A 25,285-nucleotide genomic window follows, 5' to 3' on the forward strand; every position below is an offset into this window, starting at 1 on the left:
ATGTTTTCAACGATTAATTTTTAATTTTCAATATGCAAGAATTTTTTTTTATATTTTTGGTGAGGCTGTGAGGCTGTGAGGCACCATAGCTAAACTTTTTCCATTCCGCATTATAGACTTTTTCATTTTTTCATTCAAAAATATTTTTTATTTTACTCTCTATCACCTGTTGTTTATCAAAGTAATAGTCAGTAGAACCAGGAATGTTTTCTGACTTATTATTGCCGTTTTGCGTTTTTTCTGTTCAAAACTACATTATCAAACGACTTTCGTTAACTGCATATTCGAATACCTGTCCCTAAGACAACATCAATCTAGTGTTAGTATCCATATACTATTATGGTATCATGGAATTGTTTTCGCTATCTGTAAGTTGCATATTTCTCTGCAAATCGCACTTTCATAATAACAGAGTTGCATAACAAAAACGGCAATTTCCTCTTTTTCACTTTCTACGATGGGAATGATGGGTTCATTTTTCTGATTTTGAGATTTGCTGCAGTTTTGTCGCATAAATTTTCATCTTTGTTTAATAAATAAGGTTATTCAAATCTATATCTGGTCATGGAAGTGGTCAGTAGCACAAGCTGCATTTTCCTGTATTTCTATGGAGGTGATTGGGGGCAGCAATAAAGGTCCAATAATAACCGCTACAATTTGCGAATCTCTTTTTTTCTCGTTGATCTTCTTTTCTTATGTTTAATAAAGTTAATTCGGAATTTTTTAATAAATTAAGTTTCAGTCAAGTCTTTCATTAATTATTAGCAGAACTATGTTAGTCTGTTTTAGCATGACATTTTAGACTCATTTTCAAATGAATTTGTTTATTCCGTTTATTATTGTTTTTCTGGAATAGAGAATCAAGTGTTTGAATTACAATTTGACAGACGGATATGAAATCAACAACAATGAAATTCCATTAGATGCTTAAAAAATACAAACAATATATTATTGGAATTTTTGAGCTAGTTTAGTGAACTATTCAATAAAATGTTTTCTACATTCCCACGTTTAATTATTTTTCAAAATAAAATCAAAATATACAAAGGAAATATATAGTATAAAGTAAAAGTAAAAATATTAAAACCATTAACAATTTTTGTGTTCCTGCCTTAGTTGACGGATGCATGCTATTCATTTGTGAAATATTAAATTATATCTGACACGCAAGCGGAATTATTATTTTAGCGTGATATGATTTCACTTAAACAATTTATGAAATAACTATATTTTTTTTTTTTAAATACTATCAAATCATAATAGCAAAAGAGCAATCTACATCAGTATACATTCCAATTATTAATCAAAAGTATAACAATTCTTTCTCGCGAATTTTTAAGTAACGACTAATCGCAAGTATTTTTGTTTTTTATCTATGTGTTTTAAACATTCATCGAAACTTTTAATCTTTTAAATTTAAAAATATATAGAATTATCGAATTAAATATTCGATGGAGTATGGAAAACAGATATTTTTAAGTCGTACAATTTTAAAATCTTATTTTAAATTATGTTTTAGGATAAATAATAACTTGAAGTTATAAATTTTGTTCAATCATATAAGCAATTATATCTAGGTATTCTGCATACATTTGCCTATAAATTATTACCACGATTTTATATAATTTTAGTATATTTAGTTTTAATGCATTTACTACTACTAAATAAGTATAATATTAAACCATTTAATATCATCTAAATTCAATATGGACATTTTTTGAGCAGTTTGCTGATCTATTTCTCTATTACGTGCTCTATGGACTGCATACATTAACACGTTCGCGGACGTGGTATGTATTTTCCTTGTGATGAAGTATGATGTGAATGCTATATAATTTAAATTTTAAAGTCAATTGTTTGAATTTATTTTTAGATAACCTTACGGTTTTGTAATTATTATACCAAAATAAAGACTGGTTCCTTAGGTATATTTGTGTCATCTTATCTTTTCCTTGGTCACTAATTAGCTTGGGCAAGCAAATTCCGTAAATGGATGCGAAATACTTGACGTGGATGCTATAGCATCTATAGTATATAACGATTGAAATATGATAATCTGACTACGCTTATAAAAGGTGTTTAATAAAATTTTGGATATCACAACTAATTTAAAAATAATTTTTGTACGTTGCGAACGTGTTGAAAATAGTATTAAAATTAAAACATATATTTTATATTTCTTGCTTTACTAACGGTTTAAGTGATATGACATTTTGACATAGCGAAAAATGAACGATTACTATGAAGTTTCTAAACGAAGTCGTAAAAATTATGCTATGCCTGCAAACTTTTTCCTGCGATTTCACCATGAAGGAATGATAATTTCGACAATAGATTTCTAATAGAACAAATAGGTTACTTATATAAATAGGTTCTCATACAACCGCAAAGGAGTATTAGCTTTTGTTACACACAATTTATGTTTGGCATCTTTGACCTCAGACGAGGGAAAAGCTCTGCTACTTTGTTAAAATAGTAATGTACTTGTAGATTCAATAAAAGTTTTATATATTATACTGGTATTATACTAGATAGTAAATCGAGAAGACATATAACATTGAGAAAAGTTCCATATACCAAACTATCAGATATTTCCATTGTACATCTAGAGTAACATTTTAAATGACATACTTTCTTTTTGGTGGTCTTATAACGTCAATTTTGTTGACTCTTTTTGTTTCATTACGGTAAATACCTAGTTTAACCTTGTCTGCTTTATTAATATATCATGCTACTCACATATTTTTTGTGTTTGTTTGTAATAGACATTTATCTCCAGAATTCGAGTTTTTTATCTCTATATTATTATTTCCAGTAAATAAACAATTACAGTGATTGAACAAACTTTTATCAATGAACGGATTATTTTTTAGACTTTTCGTAATGAGTGTTTTTTCTTTAACTTTATGATATTCATATTAGTTAAAATTCCATAGTATATTATATTAATAAATGTAAATATTATTTTCCCTGCTGCTTGTTTGTTTACTATTACTATTTTTATTAATTTTTAATGGTTTTAATTTATCTTTTATCCACTTTTTCTCATACATTTTTCACCACAATATGTTGAAAAAAATGAATCACATTTTCTTCCTATTGGTTTTTGTACAGTTTACCGTATTGCTCACATTTATTCTAATGAGTTTTAATATATTACTGCCATGTTTTTTGAAAAGTATTTTTTGAAACCTTCATTCTAAAACAGAATGCAAAATTTGTTGAAACTGTATATTTCATTCGTCCAACAAAAGATATCAAGAAAAAATTGTTATAGACTGTTTGTCATTGAATGAAAACATTAAATATTTCCATTGAATATATAAAGAACTATTAAATTACTTGAACAATAGGCATGAAAATAAAAACAATATGCAAAGCAGCAATTATAAATCTAGTTGTTTTTATCTTGAGCTTTCTCAGCATGTATCTTTCTAGACACATTGCAATGGATTGTTCTGTATATCATATATGAAATCTAAAATTTCTAAGACAATGAAATCGGGAAAATGATAAATAATAACAATTATTAATTTTATGCAAATTATTCTTGTTACATGAAACAGACCGTTTTATACTCGATAATATGCACTCGATAATAATAATAATAAATGGTAGTCTGCCCGAAGTCAGGCCCATGGTATAAGAGCATTCAAATTAATGATTCCTTCAATTTTATTACCACTATTCACCTTTTATACACTTTTATGCCTTTTCTTTTCCAAATTTCTGCTTCCATGCTTCCTATTCCGGTGCTTCCAGTTTCATTTCCCTGTATTTTCTCTTTTCGCGTAAGTCATCAATCATCTACATTCTTCTTCTTCCAAATTCTTCTAAACCTTCTATTTTACCTTCGACGACGTTGTGTAGAAGGCACTCTTTTTGCAAAACCAATCGAGTTTTTTTTGCGTTTAATAATCGCACTCAGCAGAGTTCTTTCTTGCACTCGATAATGATATTTTTCAAAATTTAGAGTTTTGTGTCATCTGTGAAAGCAGTTCTTTTTTGCAATGTGATAGAAATAACGTTATGAATCTTATTAGATATGTGGGTTAGAGAATGCAAGTTTGTGATCTCATATCTCGGAAAAATACTAAAATCATATAAATGTAGAAATGCTATTCTAATATGATATATTGATAATGTTGCTGAACTGCACCTTGATACTATGCATTATTTTATCAAATAGTTATATGTCTCTATATGGAATCATTAAACATAAATTGACCCTAGTAGTGGTTACAGCTATGGAATTGGAATCAGAAATTGCACATTCAACACCCGTGTCGTAGAGCCTAATGTCAAACAGTAGCGCATCGGTTTTAACTTGAAATATAGTTAGCGAGGGGGGTCGATAAATCACGGGAGGATTAAAGGGATAAGGGGGGGGGGTTGACAAAACATCATGAACCCAAAGTTTTTGTACCCAAGTAAAAAATCCAAACTAAAGAAAAGTACGATTTCTTTTAGGTAATAAAATACACGTGATGTAGTGGGGAAGAGGGGGCACAAAAATCCTTAGAAATCAATCACGTGATCAATGGATGGCCTCCAATATGTTTCCAAGTAAACACAATTTTTCAGGGCGTCAATAAAAAATCATTAGTATTACAGAAGTCCAATAATAAAAAAAAAATAGGGATAAGATAACCGTTTCGGTTGCCATCTCTGAAAGAAGTCATCGCAAAAGCTTATAAGACTCGTTAAATTCTGGTTTTGAAAAAATATTGATCTATAGATCTATCGTCCGTTTTATTTAGACCATTCATTCAAGAATTCGCAACATTTAAAGTAGGTGTAATTCGCACTCAAAATCTAAAATACGAATATCTCTCTGCCAATGTGTGTAAATTGTAGTAAACGGTATAGATAAACACGCTTCCTACTTTGTGTGAGCATAACGGCATGCGCCGGGTTTCTGGTTGGACGCGAACAGATCATACCACTTGGCAGTGGCGTACATACGAATCGAACACACCTAGAATAATACATTTAATGTTATATGATTGTCTCGGTTTATATATTGGTTACTTTTTTCAATTATTCTGTAGATAGTGAGTTTAAGAAACTATTTAAGAATCACAGTTTATAATTATATAATATCATAAATCATATTTATCTACCGTGTTTCATAATTTATAATTGAATGTGTTATTTTTAACTTCCCGTAGGGTATTTATAGTAATGGGCCGAAAATCGAAAATGAAAAGTTTTACATTTCCTGACGTTTTGAAGGTTTCTGAACATTTTGGCATACCTCAGAAAAAATTGATGTGTGTGTTTATTTTGTATGCCGGTATTTTTTCGCCCATGTTTTCAGGCGCACGGTTCAACCGATTTGAATCGTTCAAAAAACATTCGGTTTCTATTGATAGGGAGATGAGCTGATTAGTTTTTGGCAAAGGCAGGTCCAGCAGTTACGGAGATACGGAGTAGAGTGCAGAAAATACAAATCGTTTTTGAGAGAACGGAGTATCCGATTTGAATGATCTAAAAACATTCAATTTGTAATGATTGGGAGAAGAAGTAATTAGTTTTTAGCAAAGGCAGGTCTAGCCATTTCGAAGAAACAGAGCTAAATGTGCAAAACATGTCAGTTTTTGAGAGAACTAAGTGTCCGATTTGAATTATTCAAAAAACTTTTTGCTTGCTTCAACAAAATAATTGCTTTTGGAAAAAAATTTCTTTCTAATTTTTTTTTTTTCAAGAATTTTTTTTCAGAAAAAATATTTTTAATTCTGTTCTAATATACTTTAAATAAATAATTTCAACTTTGCAATTCAGTTTGTATAATTCTTATAAAGATTAAACGTACGGGAAGTTCCAGCAATTTGCCTTAAGGGTCGATGCCATGCCCACTAGTTTATAAATATAAATTATATACGTATTTATCTATTCTTTCTAGCACATGGCGAATATATTATATATGTTCAGCTATATGAAAATTGCTCTCTCTATTGATGAGGGTCAGTCGATTTCATGTATACGTTAATAGTCAGAGCTCTACTTTTACAGATCTTCAAAGAATAGAGCTTACGATTTAGGAATTTTTAAATATTAGTTTTGGTAATGATGGCATAATAATATCTTCTTTGCAAACGCCGATTATAATTGTTCTATGGGGAAATTACTGTTTTCCTATATTACACAATTATAGTTGCAGCAAAACTTAAATAAACTAATTTTAAGTATTATAAATTAAACTTTGAACGAATGATTTTAATAAATAAATGTAAATAATAAATCAAAGCGCAAAGTATATTGAGATAGAATAAAAATAATCAAAATTCATCATTTATAATATTTTAAGTCATTGTTACGATTTTCCCGTGGATTAGTGATTAGAGTTATTGTCTTCAATCAGAATTTCCAGATTCGATACCCGCTTCGGACAGTCTGATGTCAATAAGTAGTCGATTTTTAAATGAATATCGTTAGCAATATGTTTCAAGGTCAAAATAGCTCTACACCACTTAGTCATCAATAATTAGAATTGTTCTAATAATAAATTCATAAAATAGAGATGGGACAACCGTTGTCACAACACAACAAGTTTATAGTACTATTAAGTTCTGATTAGTTTCATGGAGAATATGTTGTTTTTCAATTTTTCACAATTATGGTTACAATAAGCTGAGAAACAGTTAAAATAATCTAAGTACATATAAGGAATTGAACTTTTGAATTTCTTATTCCATTTCTTGTTTTGGAATATTTTTATTACTATATTTGTTAGAACTGCCAAATAATTAACATCTAGTAACAGTAATTAAAAATTTAATAAAAAAGCACAAAATAAAGGATAGAATTTTCAATAAAATGATATACGTAGTATGTTGATTTAATATAAAATAAAAGCAAATAATAATAATAATAAAATTAATAAGTAAATTAAATAAAATTTCTGAATAATAAAAATAATATTAGAAAAACAATAAAGCAGAATAAAAACAATAAGTGAAAGATAATTATTAATATAAAAAAATAACAATATAAAACTTTTTAATAGAAGATATTCTTTGTATAGGTACGCAATATAATATATACCATTCAAAAAAGATAATATTTCAAATTCACTATCTACAATAATAATGTCATAATTTGAATACATCATTTATATTTTAAAATCATTATAAGCATGACTATAAATGCGGAGCTTATGTGTTGATATGTGCAATGTGATATAACGATTATTATTAATACTATATGTCAGAAATATATTGTTGAATTTTTTCACTAATATTATGGAATACGAATTTACTACAATATAGATATGCATAAATAAATATCCAATATAAATGATACTAATTATATACATTTTCTTCTCTAACATATATCTTACCCTGTTTGTTACAATGTTTGGCTTCGGAATAGTAAACAAGAAATAAAAATATCTAATATATACTTCTAAATAATCGCATAATACACGGAATAATGAACAATTTGTGGTCGTGTTCATGAAAATCTGCTTTTAAATAATCTGTTCCGCTTATAAGCAATATGAGGCAATTTATAAGTCGCATGAAATGAAACTGGACCCAAGCGTACTTAACTTTATAAACCTAGTCATTAAGCAATTATTGATAAGGAAAATGTTTTGCCAACCATTCTCAAAATAATATTTGTTAGACACAGGATTAATGAAAACTTATGTTTTAGTATATATAGTAATTTGTATAGATTTTACAATATTTTGTTCTATAATTATAATGTAGAGCTGCGAAATTTGTACTGCTTATTGGCACGCGCATACTATCACTACATACATGATACATAAAGATTTCCGAAAAATTAAACTTTCCAGAAATTAATTAGGAATGTCTGATAATGAAACATTTTTGATATTCTTTATTATAGAATGTGATAATTTTAAATATATACTTCAGATAAGATACCTCCATTATATTTTCTTCTGTTAGTGTCAACTAATTATAGTAATTATTGCTAATCTAATCGCAATTAACGTGTTTTATTCTCACACCTCATCGAAAGTTAAATTCAAATTTCAATGTCCACATCTATGTTTTGACGAATTCTAGCATTTATCTTAATATCTTTCCAAAATGTTTATTATCAATTCACGACAGGTGCGAGATAACGTAACAAAATCATACGATCATTTACATAATATCTTTCCTTTTCCGTACATTGTGCAAAAGTATGCGAAACACATTAGCGATGCATACGTGTTTCAATAATTAAATTATATACTATTTTCAATAATTAGAATTTTGCATGGCGATGAGTTAACTAACTTGTGCAATAATATTATATTCACATTGCTTTGAAACATTTCAAACTTTTTTAAGCACAGAGCTATTTTGAGATCAAGAAACTATGACAATAATTTTTTAACTTCCCGAAGTATTTTCAAGTAATTTTGAATCGAGTGAGACCAAATTTGGAAAAGATATTTGTGTGTGTGTAATAGCGGTGGTTTATTATGTTCAGGAATAAAACAAAACAAGTTCCAGATAAAAAAAATATGCTAATAAAAATTTGATCTTTCGTCGACATTTTTTTCAATAACGACTGGACCGATTTAAAATCTTATCGATGTAGCTTGCTAGTTTTTCGCGACGATCGGCCAAGTTTTTTCTTTGTAATTAGCAGGGGACCGTAAATTTTTTCGTTCACTTTTAATCGATTTTAAAAATTCAAAAACTGTTCGAAAGATATTGGTTGGGATTCGCGTTGATAAGTTGTTGTTAAAGATCAAACAGGCTGTTTCCTCATAATTAAATTTTGAACTAATTGTAAGTTTATTTTGACGATTTTGATAAAACTTTGTATAACGATCTATTTCTATTAATATTACTCATTGTTTGAGAAAAGTAACATATACAACATCATTGCATTACATTTTCAGTTTTATTAGACTGAGAGCCAGTGAACCTTTTGAATAACGGTGTTCCTGTAAGGCTGAAAATTTTTGTACAGGTGATTCTTAACGTGCTAAGTACGGAAACGACGGTCTGGCAGGTTTTAGCCCTGCACATCATGGTCGTCCAGGCGTTTGAAAGTGTAAAAAATACCCGAAAATTAAACTTGTTCCTGTAAGGTTCAAATTTTTATACGACGTAATTCACTCATTGAGAAGTTCGAAAATCAATCTGCCAGACCATTTCGACCTGCACAAGTACCTGCCCGACGAGCCGGAAAGTGAGCAAAAAATGCCCCAAAATAAACTTTGTCCTGTAAAGCTGGAATTTACATATGTGTTTATCTAAGCAATTCGAAAAAGGTCTGTGCAATTGCCAGACCATTCTGGCTAGCATAAGCCCTTGCCAGACGAGGGCAAAAATGCTATGGCGGGAGGACGAGTAATAGGCTTTGCGTGAAAACTTAGCATATATTCAAACGATATTATGAGAAATTACAATTTATATAAAATATTACAAATTTAAAAAGTCTGTGCATTGCCAGACCATTCTGGCTGCATAAGCCCTTGCCAGACGAGGGCAAAAATGCTATGGCGGGAGGGCGAGTAATAGGCGTTGCGTGAAAACTTAGCATATATTCAAACTATATTATGAGAAATTACAATTTATATAAAATATTACAAATTGGCATCCTCCTCAGCAATACGAAAGGATGTTGTGATATTATTTCAAAATTGAAGAAGGAACGGTATCTCCCACGAACCAATTGAAATCAAATTTTTTTCAATCAATATCCAGCCAGTATTTGAGGTTTAAGAATTGTTGGTACTTTTAAATGACTATTTGAAAACTATATCTACTCGTGCGGCATGTGCTGCCATTATTTTTTTGAAATATTACCAAATGTTTTTGGTATATTTTTCATTGAATGCAGTAAATAAAATCCATCGGAAAACAACAGCATCATACCAAATTGTTTCGTAATCAGTTATATTTAGTTTCGTTATCAGTTGCTTGTAAGACTTCAATCATTGCTGATTTCGCGGTTTTATAGATAGTTCCATCTTGCGTGGCAAAGTGACATTAAAACTAGTTGGTATTCGTATTTTGCCTTGAGGCAAGTTACATATACTTCCCGACTTAATCAATAAAAAATAAATTAATTTATGAGTGATTAAAAGTATTACGAGTGGATTTATTGCAGATAATTGAAAACGAACGAACACGACGTTAACTCGGGGTATTTTCTAAAAGCAAAGAACCAGTTTTCGTAAGATTTCAATGGTTCAGTATGTTCATTAAGACCAAGTACTCTGGCGTTATACCAAGTAAATTGTCTAAGTTTAATTTTAACAAATGTGAAATTAACTACTTATTTTCTCAAACTTTGATGAATTTTTAAAATTAAACTACTTGTCGTAATGCGGTAATATCTCACTAAATTCTATAAGACCATGATATATATATCCCCCAAAAAAATTCCATGAAAATCGGCTTAAATTTTGTTTTCAACATTAAATTACAAGAAAACGGCTCGGTAGATTTTCACCTAAAACTAATCAGTATCATTCCCAACTAATATCTTTCGAACAGTTTTTTGATTTTTTAAAATCAATTCGGTGGTATGAGCTTAAATGTGGACGAAAAGTTTAACAATTTCTCCAAATTACAAAGAAACGGCAGATCGTCGCACTAAACAGACAAACGATAGTCCTCATCGAGGTACATCAAATGGCTTTTGAATTTCTGAAATGGGTTCAGGCGTTTTTGAGCAAACGTCGATAAAAGGTCTAATTTTGATAAATGCCAAAAAAAGCGATATTATTTTCTGCAAATTTTGATGAATTTTTAAATCGGTCCAGTCGTTTTTGAGAAAACGTCGATTTACTTACGGAAAAAAATCTGTTCACACATACATACTTTTTCCAAATTTGGTCTCATTCGATTCAGAATGGCTTGAAACGTCGAGAAAACATAAAATTAACGAATCAGATTTTTTGATGAAAACAAACTTTTTCGGGAAGCTAACAATTGTAATGGGATATGATAATATTTTTTCAAGATCAATATTTTATTGGATTTATCGCGCTAATAGGCGACCAACCAAATCACGTTGGACACGAATTTCGTGAATTTTATTATTAGCTTTAATAGGTTTCTTCTTTTTTTCTGAAGAAGAAATTCATAATTTTCACCTGTGAAATTTTTTCTTCAAATCTCTTACCCTCCGTTGAACATTCAGAAATGAATGTTTTTTTCCAATTTTCACCTATTTTCATAAAATTCAATAGCTACTCAATAGAAGCCTGAATTGAAGTATTAATTAGCGATATATCTGATAATGATGATTAAATCATGGTGATATATATTTCATTGTAACTAATCAAATTTATTTTGACCATAATTTGTAATTTCTTATAATATAGTTTGAATATATGCTAAGTTTTCACGCAACGCCTATTATTCGCCCTCCCGCCATAGCATTTTTGCCCTCGTCTGGCAAGGGCTTATGCTAGCCAGAATGGTCTGGCAATTGCACAGACCTTTTTCGAATTGCTTAGATAAACACATATGTAAATTCCAGCTTTACAGGACAAAGTTTATTTTGGGGCATTTTTTGCTCACTTTCCGGCTCGTCTGGCAGGTACTTGTGCAGGTCGAAATGGTCTGGCAGATTGATTTTCGAACTTCTCAATGAGTGAATTACATCGTATAAAAATTTGAACCTTACAGGAACAAGTTTAATTTTCGGGTATTTTTTACACTTTCAAACGCCTGGACGACCATGATGTGCAGGGCTAAAACCTGCCAGACCGTCGTTTCCGTACTTAGCACGTTAAGAATCACCTGTACAAAAGTTTTCAGCCTTACAGGAACACCGTTATTCAAAAGGTTCACTGGCTCTTGGTCTAACTGTTCGTAAGCTTATAATATGATATGATATGACTATATTATCTCTATAAAAAATCAACAATTAATAATGAAGAAAAGGCCTCCCAATCTTTACCAAAAACTGATCAGTACGATTTTCAACTGATATCGAGCGTTTTTCTTTTTGATTTTCAACTTCGAATCAGAATTTTTTGTGAAAAAGTGACAGAAAGATTCTGCACTTATCTACTAATTATAAAATATATTATTATAAAGAAACGGAATCGACGCAGACATTTTTGAGAAAACGTCGGCAAAAGGACAAATTTTGGCTCAAATACATACGCACACATGCTTTTTCCAATCTTGATATTAAACGATTCCGAATGACTTGAAATGTTAAGAAAACATAAATGTTCGCAAAAAACTGAGAAACGATAATCCACATCGAGATACATCAAATGGTTTCTAAATTTCTAAAATCGGCTCAGGAGTTTCGATGAAAGGTCTAATTTTGACAAATGCCAAAAAACGATACTAATTTTTGCAAAATTTTGACGAATTTTTGAAGCTAAACGAGTTGTCGCAAGGCCTTAATATTTTAGTATGATCTATAAGTCTATGGTATCTACTTTCAAAAAATAATAACAAAAATCGTCAAAATATTTTTTTTAACACTATTATAAGAAAACAGTCCGGCCGATCTCTACCAAAAACTAATCAGCTCAATTCCCAACCAATATCTTTCGAACGGTTTTTGAATTTTCAAAATCGATTCAGAATTGCGGGCTAAAACGTGGACGAAAATTTTACACTTTTCTGACATTAATAAAGAAACGGCTTTGCCGATCGTCGCACAAAACTGACAAACAATAGTCTTCATCCAGTCGATTAGTTTTCATCCAGCCGTTTTTGAGAAAACGTCGATTTACGGCAAAAAATCTGTTCACATACTCGTACACGCACACGCACACACATACTTTTTCCAAATTTGGTCTCATTCGATTCAGAATGGCTTGAAACGTCGAGAAAACATAAAATTATCGAATCAGATTTTTTGATGAAAACAAACTTCTCCTTCGGGAAATTAACAAATCAGATGATCTGGTGGAAACATAAACATATCGAATATAAATTTATCGAATAAAATTTATTATTATAAGAACAATACAAATTTAAAATATTATTATATAAGCAACATTTTTTTAAATAAATAATTTATAGATTAATTCTTAGACATATACCTATAATTGATATTCCGACCAAGAGTCTCCAGCGGTAATGATGTACCTGCGTCAATCGTTGTAGTTTGATCCTTAATAAAATGAAATACACAATCATCAAAGCTACAAAAATTAATTACGATTACAAATAGCCGAACTTGATCTTTATATGTGCTCTAGAAGTATATATAGAGTGTCCCAGAATTCAATGTCAAGCCAAAATGGGGTGACAGTACTGATAACTATCATGAAAAAAAAGAAAAAAAATATCCCATGCAATTTTAATATTAAGAGCCCTTAGGTACAAGCTATAGCTTTGGTCGAACTATGATTATTTCGGTTATTGGGGTAAATTTTTATTGATTTTGTTCATTTAAATTCTGAAACAGTAATCGTTAAATAGTTCTAAAAAATAATGAAACAATTGCTCCAAGTTTGCTAATTTTAAACTATGAATTTAAAATTTTCAATATTGATAGGCTTTGAAAGGCCTTTTAAAAAAATTTACTAAAATGGCTTGGCAACTTTTATTAAAATTTAATCAGAATTGCACAATATAATTTTTTTGAATTATTAATGGAACTTGCCAAAGTACATTGATTTTTTTTTTCAAATAACGGCCTTTTAAAGTGTATCGATTTTGAAAATTTTAAATTCATAGTTTAACGAATAGTTTTAGTTCTAGGAATTTTAGGGTACTGTATCGTTTTTTTTGACTGTGGTCCTAGAAATTACGGTTCCAAAGTTTAATTGAACAGAATTAATAAAAAAAATAACCATAATAACTAAAAATGCCCACAGTTTAACCAGAGCTCTAAGTTGTACATTAAAAGCTCATAACTTGCAAATTGCATGGAATATTTTTTTTAAATTGTTTTTACGATAGTTACATTCAATACAGTCACCCTGTTTTGGCTTGACATTGAGTTCAAAAACACCTTGTATATAAATCAAAAACTTAATTACCTATATTATTTTATAACATCAACAAGTCAAACAAAAATTATTAATGTTTATGTAACAAATTATTTGAAAAATAGAAATTATTTTTTAGGTGCACATGCTGCACTAATGAATTAATTCTTTTGGCATAGAAATATGGTTCACGATCATTATTATTATGACTAATTCACTAATGAAGCAAACCAAAGGCAGACTGTATGTTTAGATATTTCGAAATATTTAAAACATTAGAAATGCTAATTTTGTTTTATAAAATTTCATTTCTAGTAACATTATTATAATTGACGAGTATTCCATATATAAAATTGTGTGCTGCAAAAAACCTAAATAACAAAATTTAAGCAAAACAAATGATAATATCAATATAATATATCACAGTAAAAACAGCCAATCAATTAGGCTGATCATATTAGAAGCGTTTGAAAGTCTTCAGAATGTTTAAACCTGTATTTCATGCATGTGAACTTCTAATTAAGATAAATATCTATAACCAGGTGAAATAAACCTCTTTCTTAATTATTTTAAAGTAAATTTTGCTTGTTTAGTCAAATATGGCAAATATTCAAGGAGTGCGTTGGAAAATCATAAATAATGGATCTATTCTATGGTGTATCTTTTAAATTGATTTCACAAAAATGAAATCTGGTTATATATATATATATATATATATATATATATATATATATACATAAGCTAAATGTGAAAAAATCCCTTTTATTTAGCTTTATGTTTTCGAAATGTTATAGTATAACCAAAAACAAATTATTAAATAATGTAAAAGAAATGAAAATTCATTTTCATTAGTCTTAAACAGTCACTTGAAAAAATATAGTTGAAACCATTTTTATGGATTTCAAAGATTCCATTTAAAGGTTTAACTAAAGTTAGAGTGTTTGAATAACTGAATACGTGCACAATCATAACTATTGATGTAGAATTGAAAAAATTACTTACTTGTGCTTGATCATCCCAAATACCATTTCCAGTAAAATGATGTTTTTTCTCCAATATATACATACACAAGGCCAATATCTTGTTACTATCAATTTGAGTTAAATCTGTTATTGTAGGCAAATCACTATGTGTTCTACTTGATGATAATTCTTCTAAAATTCTTTCAACCTCAGCTCTAAAAATAAAAAATGAGGTTAATAATATTGAAATTATAAACTAAATTTAAAAAGTAAACACTTATAATATACTCAAAGTAAAATAAAACTCAATTTAGTTATATTTAAAGCAGCATACTAATAATAACATTGAATGATATGTAAAATCAAAATGGTATGCAACTATATTATATAAAAGACATTTAATTTTCAATATCTAAGGCTTTCAATATTTAAAAAACAATTTCATATTTATCAAATGCCTAATTTCATATAGAGTAAATATGAAAATTATGCATAAAATTATTAAAGTAACATATGTATCATGCCAGCAATAATATTGAACAAGAAAATTACTCACTTTGGATATAAAAGTATGTGAATATTATTTATCAGATGTGTATTCAAAAAAGATTTTTGCTTTAACATATTTAGAGTTGCTTCTGCTGATACAACTGGAACATGGCACCAATAGTTATGCCTATTCAATTTTTCACGTATTTCTGCATTAGTTAATTGTAATTCACTCATAAGATATGCTATTAAATCTTTTCCCTTTGTTCTATCAGCGCCTTCTCGGGCATATCTGGAATATTATCAATTTTATATTACATTTTAATAAAAATGCAAAATGTGTTCATCAACTGAATATAGTTTAAGTTGTTGAATGATGACATATTTTGGAGTTAAAATATATAAATAAATATATTTCAATTTTAAAGTTATTTTACAAATAATGATTGTGATAATAATTACAGGCTGCAATTTTTGTTAGAATGTATATACACCGATACCTCACTTTGTGTTTATTTTATTGGATCTCTGGCGACGCTTTTTAATTAAAAACTATTAAAAAAGTGAAAGAACGGTCTAAAAACTATAAACAATCTTAAAGGTGATCAATCCTTACCATAGAGTAGTATAAAAAATAGATGTTGCCCGAATCTCAGTACCACTGAACTTGATAGATATACATATGGTACAACATGCTTCTTATTCAATAAACTAAGGGTAAAACTGATTGTCTGAGTCAAAGATTTGGATTGAAAGCATATTATTTTAAAACAATTGCCTGGCCTATAAACTATATACTATGCTAGACGCAATATATGAAAAATAATGCACTTTTATCAAAAGTATATTCTAAACAATTTTTAGAGAATCAAAAATATTAATACTTTAAGCGTATAAGGATGTGTTGTTTGAATGCTATATACAATGAGGTATTATAAACCCTATTAGTTTGTCTATATTTTGTCAATACAATCAAACTGGAAGTTTTATACACTTTCTATAGAAAACATGGTATATTCCAAACCAAGTCCTTTTTGGTCTTTCGACTTATTGATTACGTTTCAAGTTTTTCGGATTCTTTTTAGATTCTGGATTTTGTGTTTAATTGTAAATAATACTACTGAGCTTATACAAAATTTTCAAATTTTTGCGAGGAGAGATAGAAAATGAATTAAGTATTTCTTCTTTGACCTTCTTTTTGAAAAGTTTAAAGTAATATTCGATGAATTGAAGTAAATTTAATAAAAAGTATATATGTAGAGCAGGGCGAGGCACAAAGGTCCAATTTGACTTTGAGCAAATATAAACTATATTGTGAAAACCATAACAATTATATTACAGCAAATAACACATTTAAAACGAACAATTATCTGACGACGTTCAGTAAAACTGCCAGCTACTTCATCATTTGTAGAAATGACTTGATGTCTTTCAAAAATTTGTTATTTAGACCTTTTCTCCCTATAGGCGGGGTAACTAACTAAGGTGGCAAACAGGACAATGTCTTATTTTAATTTTACAAAATAATTACACTTTTAACTAATGCGAAAAAACTACCAACGGAAGACAATACTTTTATTATGGATTTTCAAAGATTACTGTTTATCTCCCGATAGTCATAAGAATCAAGGTTATAGCTGGTTATACATCTTTTTCCCTCTACTTTCAAATATTGTTGTAAAACAATGCTTAACTTTACTGGTTTCTGACACATCGGTGGTGGACTTTTTTAACCCCAAACCTTCATATATTACTATCTATTCATCGATAAATTCTGGGAAATTATAACTGGGAAAATGTTATTCGACCAAATGTCCCTTTGATCGATACCAAATTTAGATTCTGAATTTAAATAACATAAATAAAAAATAATATAAGGGGCCGTTCAAGTATTACGTAAGCACTATAGGGGGGCGGGGGGGGGTTATTGATTTGCTTATTTTTGGTAAGAAATTTGCTTACTTTTGCTGACAAAGGGGAGGGGGGGGGTAAAGAATTGTAATAAATCTGCTTATGTAATACTTGAACAATCCCTAATCTAGAAAATGTTATATATACCAATGAGTATATACAAATAAAATCTTTCAGAGCACCGTGTTTGAGAAAAATATGCCAAAAAGTGCATTTTCATATTAACATCTCAAAAAAGTTGATATTTTGAATTTCTAGTCTAGCATCACTTGTAGCCCGTTTAATAACGTTTTTGTGTATAAATAAAGCTACAAACAAAACTTCTTACTACAATTCAATCACACTTAAATAATATTCACAAAAAATATCCTATTAAACGTAATTAAACATCATCTGTCAAAACCGTTTGACATTTCACATATTAACCACCGTCCATTGTTTCATTCAAATTACACTTCTACAAAAAATTTCAAATTAAAAATGTAAAGTTTCTACGTGGATTTGAAATAATATCTCACCTTTCCGACCATCTCTGGATTGGCACAAATTTATCAAGACTAAGACTGGCCAAATCGGTTTAGCCGTTTTCGAGTTTTACTAAGACATTCGAAAGAGAGCTCCATTTTTATATATAGGATATATGCAAGAGTGCATTTGTTTACAAAATTGCACATTTATAGCTTTTTTTGTTAGAAACATATGTGATTTTATATTTTTATAATTGAGTACATATATTAGATAATAACACACTAAAATTTTATAGCTCTAGTATAATATTGTATATTTTTTTAAAAACATTTTTCAAAAGTACTTCTCTTATATACAACCGTCGATTCGAAACTAATAAAAATAGAGTATGTAAGTGTGCATTGCAATTTTTTAGTTTCTTCTATTAAAAACATATTTGATTTTATATTTTTATAATTCAGTACACATATTAAGAAATAACATACTATAATTTCATAACTGTATAACAACGCTTTATATTTTTGAAATATGTTTTAATCCGTCAATTTGTTTACGTCAGAACGTTTACTAACGTTTTTGTATATAAATAAAACTACAAACAAAACTACTTACTACAATTTAATCATAATTAAATAATATTCACGTAAAACATCATATTAAACGTAATTGAACATCATCTGACAAAAACGTTTGACATTTGACGTATTAGCCACCGTCCTTTGTTTTATTTAAATTACGCTTCTACAAAAATTTTCAAATTAAAAATGTAAAGTTTTTACTCGATTTTGAAATAATATCTCATCTTTCCGACCATCTCTGGATTGGCACAAATTTATCAAGACTAAGACTGGCCAAATCGGTTTAGCCGTTTTTGAGTTTTACTAAGACATTTAAAAGAGAGCTCCATTTTTATATATAAGATATATATGTATATATATATATATATATAATTTAAATTTATTTAAAATTATCTGCTCATACTTCTCAAATTCATTCCGTGTAGAAGACAGCACATGCAGACTTGCACATTTGACTTTCATCTCTTGCAAATAACTCAATCTAGATAATGCTTTCTTCTGATAATGAATTAAACGTACAATTCTGGGATGTGATGCTAATACTTTAAACTCTGGTATTGAAACAAGATCTTGAAGTCGTTCATGAACTGTATCAGAGCCCAAAGTATATATATCCCAGCACTTTCTAATGGCTTCATTGGATATATTAAAATCCTGAAAAAAATAATTTGGAATATATTTAGAACAATCAAATGGCTGTCTTAATTAAAATATATTTGAAAAAATATCTCATTAATTATTAACTTTATATTGTGGAACACATTTTGTAAACTGTTCAGGAAAAAGATATTGAAGTTACAAAATTATTTTATCATAAACAAAACATTCCAACATTTTTCTAAGTTATAAATTTAAAACATATTGCATCTACATAATATAAGTGAACTGCACTACTAAAATAAACTATTAGAAATATTTTAAATTTTAATTAATAATGGAATATCTTATAACATGTATATGACTAATGTACATGTATACAAAGTCAAACAATAAACAATAAAATAATAATAATAATAAAAATAATAATGCAATATCTTTTTACATCACATAGGTACATAATCCAAACATTCATGTCAGGAGAAAATATTTCAATTAATTTAATACAAAATTAGTACTAATTTTAATGTGTTAAAATATCACAACATGAGCAAGCTTTTAATAATTACCTTTAAATGTTTATCCGTTTTCAGTAGTGTCTCATAATTCGTCAATGCTATTTTAGGCAATTTTTTAATAACTTCTCTAATATCCAATCCTGCTAATTCTCGCACATCACTTAACATTTTTTCTATATTTTCCGGATGACTATGTAGTAAAAAACCATTCCTTTTAATTTTCTCTTTTGTTAGACCAATTTCATCCAATTGTTTTAATGATTTTCTCATAATTTGAAAACTTTTGTTTTTGATTCGTGAGTATGTTTTAAATAAATAATTAGTTTCAGCATCACTGATCTGTAGATACCATTTCAGGTATTCGTGAAGAATAATTTGTCTAATAGTATCTGTTAAAAGTAAATGTAATTGTGATGTAAAAATTTAAAATAATAGGTAGCAATAATTATGCAACCATACTTACTTAAACAATAACTATCATCAATATTTTCATTTGTTGTAAATTTAAATTCTGAGTCTAAAGATTTTAAGAGATGTTCATGAACAACCAAATCATCATCAATAAATCGATAAGCTTTCAAAAGACTAATTGGCCTACGTCCTAAGCTTAGAAAACTAAAAATAGGTAAAAATTACTTCAAATAATTTAATTCCATCTAATGAAAATTATTTTAAACTATATGTAGATCAATATATGACCTCCTCAAATGTGTGGTTGTTATATTATTGAAACCTGATTCTTGCAATATTATATAATGCTGTTCAATTGTGCCAGGAAGAATTGTTAACACATTTGGATCATTTTTTAAATCTTGAATAGAAAAACCAAACCGAAGAAGCATCTTATGAGCATTAGCCAAACGATTTAAATCTCTTGTATGTAAGTTAGGATACTGTGCAAACATTTTATATGTTTGTTGCTTTGTTAGTCCTAAAAGAGAATAAATTAAATTAATCAAAAATTATATTCAAGTAATAATCTAAATGCATTTAACACAAACTGACTAATAAATATAAACTTACTAATATGTGAAGTATTATTGAAATCAAAGTACTAAAAAAGATTGTCCAAATTTCAATTTGTACAACTTCCAGTATTTTAAACAATTTTAAGAATGCAACTCAATAAAATTATGGCAATTCGAGTTAGCATTAATAATGAATCCATAAAGACAATAGATTATCATAATATATAAGATTATATTTAATAATACATACTTTCCCACAAAACAAAGTATCAACATTTATAATTCTGTTGAAACAATGATAACATGGTGAATAATTATACACTTTATTTTGAATGTTAAACTCAAGTTTTCAAATGCTAAATTAGAGAAAATTAACGAATGCTTTTTGGAAATCCAGGCGATGGCTTGAAAATAGATAAATAAATATCAAAAGATATGTAAGATGCAATATAAAATAATATATGGTTTCAATTTGGTGGATATAACTTAAGACTATACTTGAAATATATAAATGCTGAAAGTCGTGGGCAAAAAAACTCACTCATAAAACACTAAAATAAAGAACAGCTTGAAAATATAGGTATACGAATATCGAGATATGTAAGAAGCAAAATAAAATAATATGAGGATTCAGTTTTATAGATAATACCAAAGATTATATGAATAAATACAAAAGTTCAAAAAACTTCACATATAAGATAAATGAACATCAACATATATAATCAATATTAAAGAAAAATAAATATTAAGAAATATATGTTAAATAACAGCTTACTTAAAACTATAGTTTTAGATATATCTATCTAAAAACAGACTGAATATTTAAAATGAAAGAAAGTAATAACGTACTAACCTAGTTTATTCATAAAAAATTTTACATTTTGTGAATTAAACTGATTTATGGCCATGGACTCATCTGATACCATACTAAAATACCTCCATCCAAATGATTCAAAACGAAATAGTGATTTTCTTAGAAACATCTTCAAATGATAATTATTTTCAGTCTTTTTATCTTCATTTGTAGGTTATGTTATTTCACGTTTTACCATATGACAGAACTAGATAAATAAAAAAAATATAACAGAAATAAACCTACGGAGCATGGACTTTATTTATGACATGGATGTATGCCTAGACAATATACTAATATGTATGGATGTATGGATGTGGGTTTCATCATAGAAATAAGCATAAATGGGTTTCATATTATTCCTACATCTCTATAGAGATATATTTATTAACTCTCGATTATATTAATTATTAACTTTCCGTAGGGTAGTCCTGGGTAAATTATATGGTGTAATCGCAAAAAATCGAAAATTAAAATTTATGGTTTTAGAGGTTTCTGAACATTTTGCCATACCTTAAAAAAAATTGATGTATGTGTGTGTGTATGTGCGGATACAAATTTTCGTCGACGATTTCGGGAACACGGTTCAACCGATTTCAATTATTCAAAAAACATTCGATTCCTATTCATAAGAGGAGACGTGCTGATTAGTTTTTGGCACAGGTAGGTCCAGCCGTTTCAAAGATACGGGGCCATAGACCTTATATTAGAGTTACATTTATACATTATATGTTTATAAGGTCTATGTACGTGGCAAAAAGTGCAAAAAAACTTTGCAAACGTCCGATTGAAATATTTCAAAAAACATTTTACTTGTATTGACAAAATGAGAACTGATTAAATTGTTGGGAAAGCAGGTCTAGCGGTTTCGGTGATCTAGTAAAAAAAAGAAAAAAAAGCCATTTAGCAGTCAAAAATGATCATTAGACATATATGCACATCAAATTATCAGATATTTTATGGAGATTTTAATATGTATCAATTTTGTTTACATTTCTATGGATTCCGTAACATAGTTTGTCCGTTCGACGGCAATGCGGCGCTAACGCGCTTCGATATTGCATCACTATGCAGCTAAAGCAGTGCGACTGCTTTGAAAAAAGTTCAAAATTTCCAAAATATATCAAATTAAAAAAAAAAAATATTCCTAAAAAGCCAATTTTTTTTCAAAAATCTAAAATTTCTCAAAAATTTAATTTTTTAAAAGTTTAATAAAAAGTAATGTCTTAAAAAAAAATTTGGAAAGTTCTAGCAATTTGCCTTAATGAACGATGCCATACACCACTAGTTTGGCAGTTTTATTTAGGTGAAAAACTAGTAACAATAAATAGTGAATAGATTTGGGTAAACTAGATTTCTGCTTTTTGATGAAATATTTTCGCATTAAACTTTTTGCCTTTTTGATCTTGAAGGTTCTGTTAATATTTATACCATTACTCTTTCACTATTTATTTACTTGCAACCAATTAAACGACCATTTTCAAAAATTCGAAATTTTAACTTTCCACAGGATAAGTTTAACCTTAACATAAATACGTCTTCGCCAAAAAATCCGATTTGCTAATATTATGATTTTGCCAGAAAATCCGATCTGTTAAATTTAAGTTCTCAACGTTTCAAGTCATTCTTAATCGTTTGACACCGAAGCTGGACAATGTATGTGTGTATGCGCGTGTGTGAGCAAAAATTTGGACTTGCGCACTTGTTTTTTTATTAATTTTTCTGAGTCGTTTCTTTATAATGAGCAGATACGTTTTTAAATTTACCATCAACGTTTTTGCTATAAATCCTAAAACAAATTTTGAAAAATCAAAAAGTGTTTAGAAGATATTAGTTGTGAACTGATCTTCTGGGCAGTTTCTTTATTATTTATATATTACAGGAATGAATATCCTTAAATATTTGGCCTACAAAAGTAAAAATCATTAGAGTTTGGAAAAATTGGCTACGAAACAATTGCACTCATTAATTTTACATTTACATCAGATTACGCATACATTATATAAGATGAAACATTTATTAACAGTTAAAGACATCAATTTGCTAAATCTCAATTGAGGTTTGCCTCAAGTCAAAATTGAATTTTTACCCAGTTTACAATAATCATTTGTAAAAATGGGATTTATGCATGGTTTTGTTTTCATAGTTCAGATGCTAAATAGATATTAGATGTTTTTGAATTGAATTAGATATTTCATTCACTATTTTCAAAACTTTAAAATTAATAAATGTAATAAATATTTATAAAAAGAAACAAGCAAATTCAACTCCAGCTTAAATAACACAACCTCAGTGTGAAAGAATTTTACTAAATTTCTTATACTGTAAAATGATGCATATATATAAAATCCAAAAATATTTACACATTTTTGAAGACATTGTAATGTATTCAGTAGATATGACAAAGCCAGTATTGTTAAATTTAACGCAAACTACTATTTTCAAAAATGTATTTACGAAACTTTTAACTTACATAGCTTTACATCTAAATTAGTTCTTGTTATTAAGTCTTATATAAATATGTTTCACAAGATCCACTTGTATTAAAATCCTGATAAAATTCAGTTCAAAAGTAATTAAAATCTAATTATCCAATAATTATTCTAGCACTCCATTGCTGCAATGGAGTTAGAGTTTTCATTAAATCCAACGCTTGCACTCATTTGTAAGGTGTCATCTGTAGTTGAACTATCCATAGTGATATTGTCACAAACATCACTTTCAGGAAATGCATTAGGATTTTCACAACCATTTGTAGAATTGTCATCCCAATTAATTTGGAATCTAGTTACTCTAGGTTGAGTTTCTAATATATTACGTACTATTTTATCATATTGAGGAATTGCAGGTGGTGTCTCTCGGAGTTCTTGTTCACTTTCATTATAGTCATTGTTTATGAAATACCTATAAATAAATCATAGATTATGTTCACTTCATAATATTATCTTGAAAAGTTAACTTGTTTAATAAATTTAACAAAATATGAAATAAAAGAAATGTGTATATATTTGTGTACTAAATAGCTCCAATATGTGGAGCAAAAATCCTCTAACTACTGGATATTAAATTAAAGACTGCCAACTTGTATGCATATTAAATCAATTCACAATGCACTCACACATATTTGTGAGTTTACTCACATGTGTGAGATTTGAAATATCAAGCAAACAAATTGCAAGTACTGTTTACTCATTGTTCTGTAAATACAAATAACTATTATAAAATTATTTAGTTTAAGTATATTCACCCTTTAAGCAGACTTTAATTTGATCGAAAAGCAAGACTATAGCCTCACATATGGATTTAAAATAAACTTGAAAACATCCATATCATATGGAACGGTTACTATTTATTACAAGAATTAACATCAAATGAAAGATGAGAATGTAGCTACTGAATCTGTGTAGTTCAAATTAAGCAAGCAGTGACTGCTTACTGAAAATAAAATAAAATTCACTTACCCAACTCGAATAAACTCTTGGTTCCTATAGCTACAGGTTAGAAGTACTACTGTGACACCCACAGCATCCTTTTCGGGAATGCGAGTAACATCTGGAGGATCTGCTTGAAATACAAACATATGTCGACCTTCTGGAATAGGTCCAACATAAATGGTATCTAAAACCTGATCGTGCTCTTCGGTCTCTGCAGATCCGACATAAATCATTTTCCACTCCAAATCTAAAATCGGACATATCATAAAAACTCATGTAAACAATTTACGTCAATTCCTAAAGCCTAACCTTCTTTCAATTCCTCTATACATTCAAAAGTAAGTTCGAATTGAAATGGATTCAAGAATGCGCTTGGATTGTCTAGAACTCGAACATCGGTTAATTGAATTTTCGCCATTATCGTCGAGATTGAAATAAAATATTCTAAAACAACAAAGATGAACGTTGATCAAAAATGATTAAATTTAATTAGCAAATAATTAACTTTATCTGACACAAACGTACCTACTTTCCACGAAGAGATGAATGTATACGATTTTGTTCGACTTTTGTATTAAAATCAAACAAAACGTCAACCTAGAAAATTATAGTTGAC

General features: G+C 28.6%; 2 protein-coding genes and 1 pseudogene across 2 annotated transcripts; all 3 read right to left on the reverse strand.

The window, feature by feature from the left end:
* LOC113371268 overlaps window positions 1-2,212 on the reverse strand; it is a 6,123-nt pseudogene extending 3,911 nt beyond the window's left edge.
* A 10,766-nt stretch (window positions 2,213-12,978) lies between these two features.
* On the reverse strand, window positions 12,979-21,350 carry LOC113371269 (transcription termination factor 5, mitochondrial-like). Its single transcript, XM_026611902.1, has 8 exons — window positions 21,236-21,350; window positions 20,114-20,345; window positions 19,878-20,029; window positions 19,466-19,803; window positions 18,703-18,953; window positions 15,410-15,634; window positions 14,894-15,068; window positions 12,979-13,068 (listed from the first exon to the last, which is right to left on the reverse strand). Exons 1-8 carry the CDS (start codon window positions 21,306-21,308, stop codon window positions 12,979-12,981), a joined length of 1,536 nt encoding a protein of 511 aa, XP_026467687.1. The 5' UTR covers window positions 21,309-21,350.
* A 2,384-nt stretch (window positions 21,351-23,734) lies between these two features.
* Window positions 23,735-25,285, reverse strand: LOC113370340 (histone chaperone asf1-like). The gene is made up of 4 exons (XM_026611007.1): window positions 25,195-25,285; window positions 24,979-25,113; window positions 24,697-24,916; window positions 23,735-24,139 (listed from the first exon to the last, which is right to left on the reverse strand). The coding sequence occupies exons 2-4, from the start codon at window positions 25,085-25,087 to the stop codon at window positions 23,839-23,841; spliced, it is 630 nt and encodes a 209-aa protein (XP_026466792.1). The 5' UTR covers window positions 25,088-25,113; window positions 25,195-25,285; the 3' UTR covers window positions 23,735-23,838.

This window comes from Ctenocephalides felis, unplaced genomic scaffold, assembly GCF_003426905.1.
Source record: "Ctenocephalides felis isolate EL2017-DRISC unplaced genomic scaffold, ASM342690v1 CF-g0.4_SCAFFOLD_01492, whole genome shotgun sequence".
NCBI classification, from domain to species: Eukaryota; Metazoa; Arthropoda; class Insecta; order Siphonaptera; family Pulicidae; genus Ctenocephalides; species Ctenocephalides felis.